Source organism: Pituophis catenifer, unplaced genomic scaffold (genome assembly GCF_029215685.1).
Source record: "Pituophis catenifer annectens isolate HBS135680 unplaced genomic scaffold, rPitCat1.0.hap2 SCAF_6, whole genome shotgun sequence".
Lineage (NCBI taxonomy): Eukaryota > Metazoa > Chordata > Lepidosauria > Squamata > Colubridae > Pituophis > Pituophis catenifer.
In genome coordinates this window covers 94968816-94982096 of record NW_027256886.1, presented here as the reverse complement: position 1 = coordinate 94982096, position 13281 = coordinate 94968816, and the positions used below count along the sequence as shown (strand labels likewise).

General features: G+C 44.1%; 1 protein-coding gene across 2 annotated transcripts in view; it reads left to right on the top strand.

Annotated features, from left to right (window-relative positions):
• The window catches only part of RHOBTB1 (Rho related BTB domain containing 1), a 29395-nt gene that overhangs the window by 12770 nt on the left and 3344 nt on the right, over window positions 1-13281 (top strand). For both annotated transcript variants that reach the window (XM_070945514.1, XM_070945515.1), the window contains exons 4-9: window positions 2397-2582; window positions 2992-3935; window positions 5560-5678; window positions 11243-11393; window positions 12004-12092; window positions 13034-13139. In XM_070945514.1, coding sequence (XP_070801615.1) covers window positions 2397-2582; window positions 2992-3935; window positions 5560-5678; window positions 11243-11393; window positions 12004-12092; window positions 13034-13139 — 1595 coding nt within the window. The remainder of the gene's footprint in view (window positions 1-2396; window positions 2583-2991; window positions 3936-5559; window positions 5679-11242; window positions 11394-12003; window positions 12093-13033; window positions 13140-13281) is intronic.

Below are 13281 nucleotides of genomic sequence, written 5' to 3'. Positions count from 1 at the left end.
AATACTTTTGGTTTAATATTGATTACATTGTTCTAGATGGTGCTATAATCTACACAAGGTTAAACAGGCTTCCACAACACAGTGCCGTTGGACTTCAGCTCCCATAATTCCCAAGCAATAGGGCTGATTGCTGTGCCAGTTGGGAGTTGAAGTCTGACACATCTGTACAGCAACAGGTTGAGAATCAAGTAGGAGGGGAAATTGGGAACATTTGTGGGTTTCCTTTCAGAAGCAACTGAAATCCATTGAGTTCAGAGTGTGCATCACCTCCCTCATCAGTAACACATTTCTGGCTTCCTATTTCCAAGAGTTGTTTTGGGAGAAGCCCCAAAATGAGATGCCTCTGCAAGGAATTATCTGGAGTGATGCCACAGTCCTTGAGAACCCAACAAGCACGGCAGAATACAAAGGGAGGGGGCTTCTTGATGCAAGGAGATGTGGCCTCCAGCTGCTTCCAGCTGATCACTTCGTGTCTCTTGGGGAGCAGGAAGAGTAGCAGAGGTCATAAAAGACACGAAGGATTTTGGTGGAACAGACGGGCTCAGGAATGTTGACCACTGGCTTTCTCTTGCTGACTTCATAGTACCTTCTGGGGAATAAGCCATTTAACAGTCGGGTTTAACAGCCTTCCCAGCCTTGGTTAACAAATACAGTTAAATATTTAAACAACATTTAAATGCCTTTTCTAAAGGTTGCAGAATAAATGGCAGGGGCATTGCCCCTTTGCCAAATATCTGCATGCTTAACATTCAGCGCTTATTGGTTTGGCAGGGTTATTTGAATCCTTGCTTCTCCTCCTGGAGGCGCCTTCTGATACACGACGAAACACGTTGTCACTAAGCAGTTGGGCTGAGATATGAGGACAGAGTCAGGAGCATCCCAGCATTTGCTGAAACAAAGCGGTTGGGAGAGGACTTATTTCTGTCTCCCTGTGACGTCTCTGCACGAGATCTTTGGGGATAATTACTTGAGTAGAACTGCTGAACTCTTCAACTCTCAGCTTATTGAAATCTGGATTATTTTAGTGTCAGAAGAATTGACTCAAAGCGACTTCATGTTACAAATCAGCAAAGCACCTGTCAATCTTGGGAGAGGTGCACTTATAAAAAGCATCCCCCTCCTTTATCTTTCCAGCACCTTGTCTCCCTGCAGGCACCACCATTAAGCTCAGGGCACCATCGTCCACTGGTCAACTCACTACTTTTCTTCCAAGAAAGCTTCGTCCTGTCCTCTCTTTAGCTCCTGCCAATCTCCCTCTCCCTCTCATACCCCTCTGTGCCTCCTCTGGAAGGGCAGTGCTAGCCAAAAGCCACAAATGCCATTGCCAAAAAGATCCATCCAGCCATTTCAGCTTGGAACCATGCAGAAAACACAGCATCCCACTTTTTCTGTAGGTGGACAAGTACCTCAAACATACCTCTTTCTGGTTGGACGTGGACTTCCCACAGCTGCCGTTTTTGGATCCTGCGTGGTTCAAGCCAGAGGTAGTTGGTGACTAGCAAGAATGTCATCCTACTAGGGAGTGGCTGAATGACCCATCCAAAGTCAGATATGATGCTCCTGGGCTCAGATTTCAGGGGACAATGAGGACATTCATGTGTGGTGGATTTTGAGGACCACCAGCAAACATTTCAAAACAAAGCCAAGCCATTGGTTGTCAATTTGTGCATTGAGAGGAGGACCAAATCACATTCTTTTTCCCAATTCCATTTTCTCAGTTTAGGAAGGGAGGGACTTCCTTTCCAAAGAAGGAAAATGCTGCTTTGTAAATACTTGTCTCCATAAAGACACCTGAAGGGAGAGACACGATTGGTTGCAGCTTCCAGCTGGGGGAATACAACTTAATTGCCCGAGTCACAATTTGGGTTGGAAGGGGGAGTAAGATTTATTATTTCCCCCCCCCTGTGACCCTCAACCTTAAAGGGATCCTTGGTGTGCTGGAAATTGTCTAGAATCATTATTCACAGATTCCCCTTGGTTTATCTCAGGACCTGTTTGATCCTTGCAGGTATTAAGTGGTTGGCCCAACTTCTCCTTGCAAATTAGTCTTTGACCCACCTCAGGTGAAGGGGGAGCTGAACTACTTGCTGCAGCCTTGAGCTCTTATTCTGCCCCATTTTACCCTGATATGCCACTTGGGAGTTGGTTAAGAGAGGTCTTTATTTATTTATTTTATTTATTTATTAGATTTTTATACCGCCCCCTCTCCACAACAACCAAGACTTGGTTGTTGTGGAGGAACATAGAATTGTGACAATGTTTATGCACTTCAGCATCACGATCCTGGTGTACTTCTAAATAAACCAAGTCTTGATTATACCTTCCTTCCACCCATTTTTGAACAAAGCGATTGAGATATAAAGTTTATTTAAAACAAATACTGTTTTGTTTTGCAGATCTGACGTTGTGGTGTTGTGCTTCTCCATTGCTAATCCTAACTCTCTGAATCATGTGAAGACAATGTGGTGTCAAGAGATCAAGCACTTTTGTCCTCGCACCCCTGTGATTTTGGTGGGCTGCCAACTGGATCTTCGCTATGCTGATCTGGAAGCTGTCAATCGAGCCAGGAGGCCGTTGGCAAGGTAGAGTTGAATGCAGATCAAACTTTGTTCTCCCATGGCAAGGCAATGCTGGACCTTTGCAAAAAGGGCAACATCTTGGCTCCTAAGGAAGCATTTGAAATGGCCTTATGTGTCCAATTTCTTTGTTCCAACTTATAATACAATACATAAAGATTAAAAAAAAAACGAATACCAAGTGAATTAACAATTCCATAGCTGGAGAAGGGGTCTCTCAGAGAAGCAAGAAGTCTTCTCAGATGTTTGAGGACTTTGGGCATCAACAACACATGTGGTCTTCATGGGGCATCCAGAAGGGGAAAGCATGAAGGCCAAAGGATCCCAGGAATGTATCTCTTGATAGGTGGAGTCCACTAGTGCTTTTCAGTGAGTCTGACCAGAGTCTGATCTTTTTTTTTCATTTTGTTTGCAGGCCTATCAAGAGGGGAGACATCCTGCCACCAGAAAGAGGCAGGGAAGTTGCTAAAGAGCTTGGAATACCCTATTATGAAACCAGCGTCTTTGATCAGTTTGGCATCAAGGATGTGTTTGATAATGCAATCCGAGCAGCCCTGATTTCCAGGAGACATTTGCAATTCTGGAAATCCCATTTGAAGAAAGTCCAGAAGCCTTTGCTCCAAGCTCCATTTCTACCTCCAAAGGCTCCTCCCCCTCTTATAAAGATCCCAGAGTGTCCCATCCTCAAGATTAATGATGTGGGATACTTACTGGACAATCCCTTGTGTGCAGACGTGCTCTTTATACTTCAGGAACAGACTCAGATTTTTGCTCACAAGATCTACTTAGCTACCTCTTCATCCAAGTTTTATGACCTTTTCTCAATGGAATGTGAAGAAACACCAGACTCGACTGAAAGCTTTTGTAGTGAAGGTAGTATTCTCCTGACCAGAACCTGTAGCCTTGAAGCAGTTGGCCAGGGAGCGGAAGGGGCAGCTGCACCGTCTTCTGCTTCGACTGAGGACCTCCAGGTAGAGCCTGAAGCAGGAGAAGCCACCTGCCCAAAACAGGGTCCAACGCTCTGGGGCAAAGGTTTCATTAGCCTACATCAAGAGATGCAGATTAATCCTGTTTCAAAGAGGGTCTGTGGAGTGACAGTTGTCAAGATGGAGGCCTCCATCCAACCGGGACCTTTTAAAACCGTCCTGCAGTTTTTATACACCGGGCAGCTGGATGAAAATGAAAGGGACCTCACACGGGTAGCTCAGATTGCTGAGATCCTGGAAGTGTTTGACTTGCGGATGATGGTAGAAAACATTACCAACAAGGAAGCCTTCATGAACCAGGAAATTACAAAGGCTTTCCATGTCCGGAAGGCTAACAGAATAAAAGAATGCCTCTGTAAGGAGACATTTTCTGGTGAGTCTGCACGGAAATATCCCTCTACCTTGCATTTGTTCCAATGCTAATAAGAACACCTGGGATGGTTGTGTGCAAACCAAGATCCAATTGGGACATTCTGAAGGGTCCAGGAAGGGAAGCTTTGTGCCCACAGCCAAAAAATGTGCCCTACGACAGGTAATTCTGTATTCCTTGATGCTAACATAATACATCTTTACACAAAAGGGCAAATCTGCCCCTCCGCCCAATCATCTTTGAAGCCAGAATTGGGGGAAAGATGCAGATGCTGTTGAAAGAGAGATCCAAGTGTGGGTCTTCCTGTCTGCTTGGAAGACAGCCTGACCCAGTTCAAGCACTGGGAAAAAGTCAGACTTCCCAGGGAGATGGGCAGAAATAGGAGGCCTCTTCCTGCTTTCCTTCCTTGCTGGTCCTGTTGGCCCAGGAGGTGTGGGTGCCTTTGACAGTCAACTCCCCAAGGCATCTTGGGGGGGGGACAGTACTTGGGGTCCTGGTGAATTTTAGCTCCTTTGGTGATAACTGGATGGGGTTCCCTCTTTCTTTTCTGTCCAGTTCCTTCTTCTCTTGCATCATCTTCATCCAGTTTTGCTTCTCCTCTCTCTTTTATTCTTCCACCACCAGAATTACAATTCAAGCTTTTTTTGGGGGTGGGGGGGTTGCAAGCGTTCTCCTCCAACCATTTACATGGGCTGTTTGTACACCAGTGTAACTCTCTAGTCCTTAGCTTTCAGTACATGGGAAATGACATTTTATTAAGTACAATTATGGTTCATCTGACTCAAGAGGGTCTCGGGCAGTAGTTCTTCAGACAGGAGAACTTCCCAGCTGTTCTGGGCTAGGTCTGAGTCTCTCTACTGTGACACAGCTGCTCAACTGTCTTTCTCTTCAACTAATTCTGTGACTTGGAGCTGTTTGAGTGGAGTACAGTATATGAGTGTAGATTGGAAGATAATTAAATGACAGGTATTTTGGGCTACAGAAGAGCTGGATTATTAAAGTTCCACTAGGTGGCAGCCAAAGCATATGGAAAATACAAGGTACATCTGCCATCTAGTGGCTATATGGAATTTTGCAACTAAGGTTAAGAAGCTCTAATAATATTAGAACCCGCAGTTGGGGAATTTGGACTGTGACTGGGGAGACAAGGTTCAAGTCCATGAAGGTCCCCTGGGTGATTTTGGACCAGCCACCCTCCACTCAACCTATTTCACAGGGTTGTGGTTGCAGGAACAAAGGGGGATCCCCATCTAAGCCACCTCAAGACCAGAATATAAATATTATTATTAGCAATACTACTACTAATATGTTGTGGCATTTACATGTCATATGAAACTGATAAATTTGACCTATTTTAATTTTTGCCAATGAAACTCCTGATAACCTCAGCAAGCAGGAACCCCTGGTGTGGTTCCTGTGACGGAGGCTCAGAGTTTAATTGCTCTGTTGCTCATTTAAACATTAATGTTTGCCCTTCCGGGTGTCCTCAATGAAGGACCTTCTTTGCAGAAATTGTGGGAAATAGTAGGTCATGTGTGCTGTCTTCCATGTTCTTTCTGATTCTCACATTTGGCTGTAAGCACCAGCAGTCACAGGTTGTTATTGTGTTTCTTTGATTCCTTAACAGATGTGACATTTGTGTTGGAAGATGGAAAGATAAATGCTCATAAACCACTTCTAATCTGTAGCTGTGAATGGATGTCTGCAATGTTTGGAGGATCCTTTGTGGAAAGCTCAAACAGTGAGGTATTTGTCCCCTTTGGCCTGTACCCTCAAAGTTTTGCTCTGGAGAAGGCACTTGCCTTGGGTTGCAAGGACTCGAAGGGCGTGGGAATCCCTTGGCCATGTCTCTTTGGGGACTCCTCTTCTCCCGCCTGTCTTCTGCACTGGTTCTCAGAAGGTACCTGTCTCCTGACTGTCGGGAGTTGGTGGGATGGGGAGGTTGGAGGTGGAAAAGCTGGTCTCCATCCCCCATCAGATCTCAGTCCCATGAGTGAAAAAGCCAAACACCATGGTGAACCTCATCTTCATTCAATTCTGCCTAATTTGTAGGGCTTCAAAACGCCATGTAAAATGGGAACAGCGAATGTGAAATGCTAGAAGGGTCAGTGGGTCACCAGGCCATCCAAGAGAACAATTTGCAATTCCTACCTTGACATGAAATTTTGGGGGGGTGGAGCACTGAAAGACGAGGAGCAGAAGGAAAGAAGCCACCATGCTCATTTCTGGCGATACAGTATTGATGACCTCAAAGAACAGTGATAGCAGCTTTGATGATTTTTTAGTGCCGTCTGAAATGATCTTCTCATTATTCCTCATATTTTAACTGCCTTCTTCACTTTCCACTTAATTGTTAAGGGGACTCTCCTGCCCATCAAGAGAAAATAATGCGGACCAGCAATGCTAGCTCTCAAACACATGGGGAGAGAGGGGGGGAGGGAGGGAGGGAGAGAGGAGGAGGAGGAGGAGGAGAGAGAGAGGGGGGAGGCAGGCCCACATTATACACTTAATATTCTGGAAGCTGTGTTCTACTAAAAAAAATATATTCTCATTACTTTTGAAACAGCAGTAAGCATAATTCCCTCTCTGGAGGCACCCCCAGCAGGTGGTTCATTAAAAATACATACTTTGATTCAGTAAGCTGTGCTCTACAACAAGAAATTATATATAGATAGATAGATTTATATATACATACACACAGTCTGGTTCCTAATTATAACCACTAATAACGTGCATTCTTCTTGGTAATCTTAAATATTAATTGCAAAGCCTTATTTTTTCATACCACATGAAGCTCTTGGTGCCCATTGTCTTTCACTGCCTTGTTCGGGGAGAATGATGGGAATGGAAGGAGCAGAGTCTAGTTCAAGATGTGAGTAGCATGTAAAGACTGAGGCAGTTCCACATAAATATAATGAGCTCCTTCTAATTTATTTATTGTTCTGAAATTCTGCAGCAATAACTCTGGCATTTGTGCTCAGTCTCTGTAACAGGCAGCAAAAAAGAAAGAAAAAAAAAGGGGAGGGGAGGCAGGAAATCTCTCCTGAATCATTGTTGAGATGGTGGGTCTTTACCCTCCTCTAGTGGCAACTTTACAGGTTCTCCCTGGCTTTGTGTGTCTTATAAAGCGGTTGTCATGGATACTTGGTTCTAGTAGAATGTTCTTTGAGAAGTTGCATGGGTAATGCAAGAACTTTGTGCGGAGGTCATCTCCACCAGAGGAGAAACCCTGGAGAAGAAGAGTTTGGCCTCAAAGCACACGTAACTCAGGGACTTTGTGATTGCTTTGTGATCTCATCCAAGATCTGAGCCTGCTCTGTTTTTCCACAATCAGCCATGGAGCATTGTGATGAGGACATATAGTTCTTTTGTAGGAGAAGATCTAGTTGTCTCAACAGAACAGAAGCAATGAGCTACGGGACATTGAAGAACAAGTCCAGTCTTGATTATCTGAATTGACCTTTGTCAATACTTTCTCTTGTTGGACTTTAACCTGTCCTTCTCGGTTTAACTTAGGAGGGAAGATGGGCAGTAAGGATGGGTAATCTTGAAAACCTGATGCATTGATGTGTTTTGAGGGAGCTTCCGCTCTTGCTTCATTCTGTTCTCCTCTATTCCTCAGCATAAGCACTGATTCTTTGGAGAACATGACTTTGAAAGTGAAAAGAACATTGGAGAATTATTGAAAGCAGTTGTCCTAGGAAAGGTAATACTGAGAAGGGCTGAAAAATAATCAGCATCCCAGAAAGCATCTCTGAATTATTTTTAGCTCCATGGTGTTTATATTAAGGGCAGAAAATTGCTAACGCAGAGCCCCAAAATGAAGAGTCCTTGACCTTGTGTGCACATTGTGCCTACATATTCTTCATCATTATCCAGCTTAGTCCCTTTTCTTGCAGGGACATTTGGCACAGATCCCTAATGTGTAGATATATGGTATGTGCGTCTGTGCACACATGACAAACAAAGGAAGGCTCTTTTCATTGTTCATTTTGGGGACTTTGTGATTACCTCTCATCCAAGATCTGACCCTGCTCTGTTTTTCCACAATCGGCCATGCTTATGCTTCTGGTTCACAATCAGCTTATGCTTCTGTTTGCAGAAATCAGCGGGGGGGGGGGCTCAGTTATGCCACTTGGACACCTCTATGGGCACTTCTCAAGAGCTCCAGTGTTTTATTTAAATTGCTGTAGGGTCAGTGGATGAGAACTTAGGGAGCTAAGGGTCCAGGGTTCCACTTTTCCAAGACACAAATGACATATTGGCAGGGGGCTTCCATGCTGAAGGGAACTCATGGGTGACTTGCCCATCTTTACAATGATTTTGTTGTCCTGCCTGAAGCTGCAGCTTTCTAATAAAATGTATTGTGAGTGATGGAAGCCAGAGTTTTGCTGCTCATAGTTTAGCTATCAAGTTGGGAGAATTAGGAAGATAAATTAGAACTGAGTCACAAATTGAGCTCTGAGCCAGCCAAATCTCACAAAAATGAGAAGAAGGCATAGGAATGCAAACCATCAAGGATAGCAGTTTAGCATTTAGCAAAACCGAATTCCTAAGAGAGTTTTGTCGCTCAGCTGCCTCCTGTGGTGGATTTTCTTCTTCCGTGAAACCTCAAGTTCCATCACTTGCTTTCAAGCATTGCTTCCTTTGCTGTTGAAGAGCTGCAGGAAGGCCACCATTTTCCAAAGAGGTTGCTCAGCTGATGTGTTTTGATGAGACGACTTATCTGTGCTTTAGGCAAAGCTGGGAGCATTTGGCATAGAATGACCAGGTATCCAGAGTTCCTTCTCTCCTTCTCCTCTGAGAACTGTTTCAGCCAAGGTTTGCCTCTAGCACAGCCATTTTGTTTTGGCATCATGAGAGCGTCTCAGATTTTGAAATGTATCTATCAGCTCCCCCCAGACTGGGTGCTTTAGTGTAGAGCTTTTCATAGACAACCTTCATCTATTCTGTCTATAGAAGCTCAGCCTCCTTGAAGTTCAGGTCAACTCTGTCTACTGCATGGACATAACCGTGTCGTTTTCTTAGCAATCATATAGAACAGGGGTATCAAATTTGTGTCGTCATGGTGGCATCATGTGACATATTGGAACTTTTTTCTCCTTCGCTAAACTGGGTGTGGCCATCGCCAGCATATGACACATCCGGCCCGCGGCTGCGAGTTTGACAGCCCTGATATAAAACATAGAATAACAGAGTTGGAAGGGACCATGGAGGTCTTCTAGTCCAACCCCCTGCTCGAGCAGGAGACCTTATACCATTTCAGAGAAATGATTGTCTAGTCTCTTTTTGAAAGCCTCCAGTGATGGAGCACCTAAAACGTCTGAAGGCAAGCTGTTTCATTGGTTGATTACCCTCATCATTAGGAAATTTCTCCTTAGTTCTAGATTGCTTCCCTCCTTGGTTAATTTCCATCCATTGTTTCTTGCCTTGCCTTCTGGTGTTTTGGAAAATAGATTGATTCCCTTCATCTTTTTAGGAGCCCCTCAAATATTGCAACACTGCTATTATGTCACCCCTAGTCCTTCTTTTCATTAGACTAGATATACCTAATTCCTGCAACTGTTTTTCATATCTTTTAACCTCCAACCCCAAGTCATCTTTGTTGCTCTTCTCTTCATTCTTTCCAGAGTCTCTCAACATCTTTTTTATATTGTGGTGACCAGAACTGGATGCAGTATTCCAAGTGTGGTCTTACTAAGGCTTTGTAAAGTGGTACTAGAACTTCATGTGAACCTGATTCTATCCTTCTGTTAATGCAGCCTAGGACTGCACTAGTTTTTTTGGCAGCTGCTGCACACTGTTGGCTCATATTTAAATTATTGTCCACCAGGACTCCATGATCCCTCTCACAATTACTGGCATTAAGCCAAGTTTCACCTAGCCTGTACATATACAGTTGGTTTTGGAAATGGCTTTCCATTTTCCATTTGCAAATTTACCATTTACAAATTAAAATTTACAAATTTTACATTTGTAAATGGTACAACATCTGGGATGTCCAGTTTAGAACTGTAGGTTTTCCTATGGTCTCTAGAAAATGATTTCACCATAGAGAACACAGAGAGGGTAAGATGTAGGCTAATGTCTTGGATTTCATCTTGTAAGATGAAATCCTGATTAATGCATTGCCTTGATAAAGCAAATTTTTTGAAGAAGACGAAGATGACTCAATGAAGCAATATATGGCTGAATTGCTGCCAAGATACTTTGCAAGGACAAAGAACCAATTTTACTCCAACCACATGAAAGCAGAATTGTATGTAGAAGAAAGATAGCGAAAAGGCTGTATTAATTTAATATAAGGCTCCTCCTGATGGGATGGTAGATTTTTCATTCTAATAATTGTAGATTTGGTAGTAGAACAAGCTGCCTTTGGTGATGATGCATTCCATCAAAAGTGAGATTCATTAATGAGAATCAGGACTTTGAGCAATGGCTTAGTAAATCATCTAAATAGCAAGTGTGCTGTAGCACAAATTTACAATGGGAACTGTTTCTACAGCTCCAACCTTAAGCTTCAGAACATGTTTGTATGTGTGAGTGTGTGTGTACAAATTCCATAAGAAGAGCTGTTACTCACGAGGGAGCATCATAGCATTCGGTCAGGGGTGCTTGTATTTTGGTGGTGTCCAATCTTAATGGAGATTTTAATCCTGTGTAGTTTCCCATAGACCTAAGTCAATGTGCTGCATGTCTGAGATGAGATATTTTTAAGAATAATAGAATAGAATATAATTTTTTATTGGCCAAGTATGATTGGACACACAAGGAATTTGTCTTGGTGCAAATGCTCTCGCTGTTCATACATACTGATTTAATTAGCTCTGAAGGTGGACACGGTATATTTCCAAGTTTATGGGGAGCCTCGATCTGCACCTTCCCTCCCAGAATGAAGATTGAGCCCAGTTTTCAGAGGCTGGAAAGCCACAGGTTTTGTCCTCTTCTGTCCTCCCCTTTTCTTAGTTTGGGAGTAGGCTGACCCTTCCCTTGCAATAAGGAGCCTCCTGTAGGGGAAGGAGTGGCAGAATTTGGGGGCAGCATTAAAAGAAGGATTAGCCTAGAATCTCTACGTAGCCACAAACAAACTAAGTCTTAGTCCTTGAGCAAGTCCGCTTGTGGCTACCAAGAGTTTGGAGGCTGATCCCTCTTTTAACTCCGTCCCCAGGTTCTGCCACTCCTTCCCTTCCCCCCTCCCCTCTTTTTCTAGGCATCTTTCAACCTAGGTGAAAAATAGCAGAACCTTCTTTCTCCTGGACTGGATTATTTCTCGCTCTGAACATTTAAAAATGCCTTCCCCAACGTTTCAGGTTGTTCTCCCCAACATCACTAAGACTTCCATGCAAGCTGTTCTGGATTACCTGTACACCAAGCAACTGTCCTGCAGCCAGGATTTGGACCCCCTTGAATTAATTGCCCTGGCCAACCGATTCTGCCTGCCCCACTTGGCCGCACTGGCAGGTGAGCCTCTCCAGCCTTTTCACCCTCCCTCCTCCCTGCCAGACATCCGGGAGGGATCAGCTTTTGGCCGCTTTGTTTTCTGAAATGCAATCTACATTTCCAATGAGGGAAACGTCATGTTCCCTCCATCCGATCTCTCTGTGCTGAATTAATTGAGCCCCCACCCCCCAGAAACGTGTGTGCCTGCTTAAGAGACCAAAAAGCAAATAACAGGCTGCAGTTCATAATGCCCTTTAGGCAGCCTGATTATTCTTAATTGAAAGAGTGTGAATATTAAAGTTTCCATTGTAAATCTCTACTTTGAGAGCCTAATAACATCTTAAGCAATTGAGTTTAAGCAAATCTTGCAGAAAGAAGGAGCCCAAGACCCATTTATTACTCCAGCCTGACTTTGTTAATTATTGTGTTAGTGTTCTTGGAATTAACTATCCTAATAGCTACCCCTCCACTCCCCTAGCCTCAAAGAGAAAGGGCTGAGTGAGAGAGAGCGGCCGCAGCAGCAGACACGGCAAAGGCTGGGTGGGGAAAGGCAGGGGAAGGAGGGCCACCTGTGACCTATACAGGAGTGATTTCACAAGTGCAGCTCATGTCAGCTTCTCTTCCTCAACAGAGCAACACACGGTACAGGCACTCACCAGAACAGCCATGAGCGGTGTATGCATAGATGGAGAAGTGTTGTGTGTTTTGGAAATAGCCCAGGTTGGTGTCACTCTATTGAAAATGCTTTTCATGCTTGCAACATTGTAAAAAATGTGTACAGGTAGTCCTCGACTTAAAACCATTCGTTTACAACAAGATTCAAAAAAGTGATTTATGAGTGGTAAGTCGAGGACTATCTGGACTTTCTTTTGGTGAAGCATTTGTGGATGGAGAGTTACTGTATTCTTCCCCATGGATGAAAAAGGAGATTCCTTTTTCTTCAACATTACGTTTGGGATAACAATCGCAAATGGGCTGGGGATGTATAAGAGATGGCCCCAGTAGTTTTTGTGCTTCTCATCCTGCTGTTCCTCTTGAAAAGCTGAGAATACAACTTCTCACCACCTGAAAACCCCCCTTTTTAAATCTGCCCTTAAGGAGATGACATGTGTCTTTGAGGGAGAGGAAGATCAGCAGGCAGAATGAGAGCAGATTCCAGCTTTCCCACAGTGGGAGATGGGAAAAAAGAAGGGAGCCTGGTCTACAAGAAACAGCCTTCGAGATCAGCCTGGTTGGGATGACTATGAGCAATGGAGGTTTCAGGACCAAATAACAAGTGGCTGGGGGATGTTTTCCTAGAGCAGGGGTCCCCAAACTTGGCAGCTTTAAGACTTGGGGACTTCAACTCCCAGAATTCTCCCACAAGTCTTAAAGCCGCCAAATTTGAAGACCTCTGTCCTAGAGACATGCACGGTGAACCCCCCCCCTTTTGGCCTATCAGTTTTCTACTGCCAATATCTCCCTGCTTCCCCTGAGAGTAACCTCTGTCTTCCCAGAAAGTGTCCCTTAGGACCACCCACTGGGCTATCAGGATGGTTTGAGGACCAGTCCCTGCTCCAGTGACATGTCCAGCCTGACTGACTGCTTCCCAAGAGGCCCCCCAGATGGCTCAGCCCCTGGAGATGTTCTCTTGCCTTGACTCCCCTCTGTTTCTTTTCCAGTTCCACAATGCTAAGCAGCTGGCAGCTTGGTGCTTGCATTACATCTGCACTAACTATAACAGTGTTTGTTCGAAGTTCCGAAAGGAAATTAAAATGAAATCTCCTGGTAAGAGATTCATCGCCTTTTCACAATATTTATATCTGCATTTGAAGTCCACCTGTAGATATTTATATGGTCTGCTGCTTATTTTAACATAACTTATAAGACCTTTTTTTAATAGCTGCAGAATCACTGAAATTTAAGAATA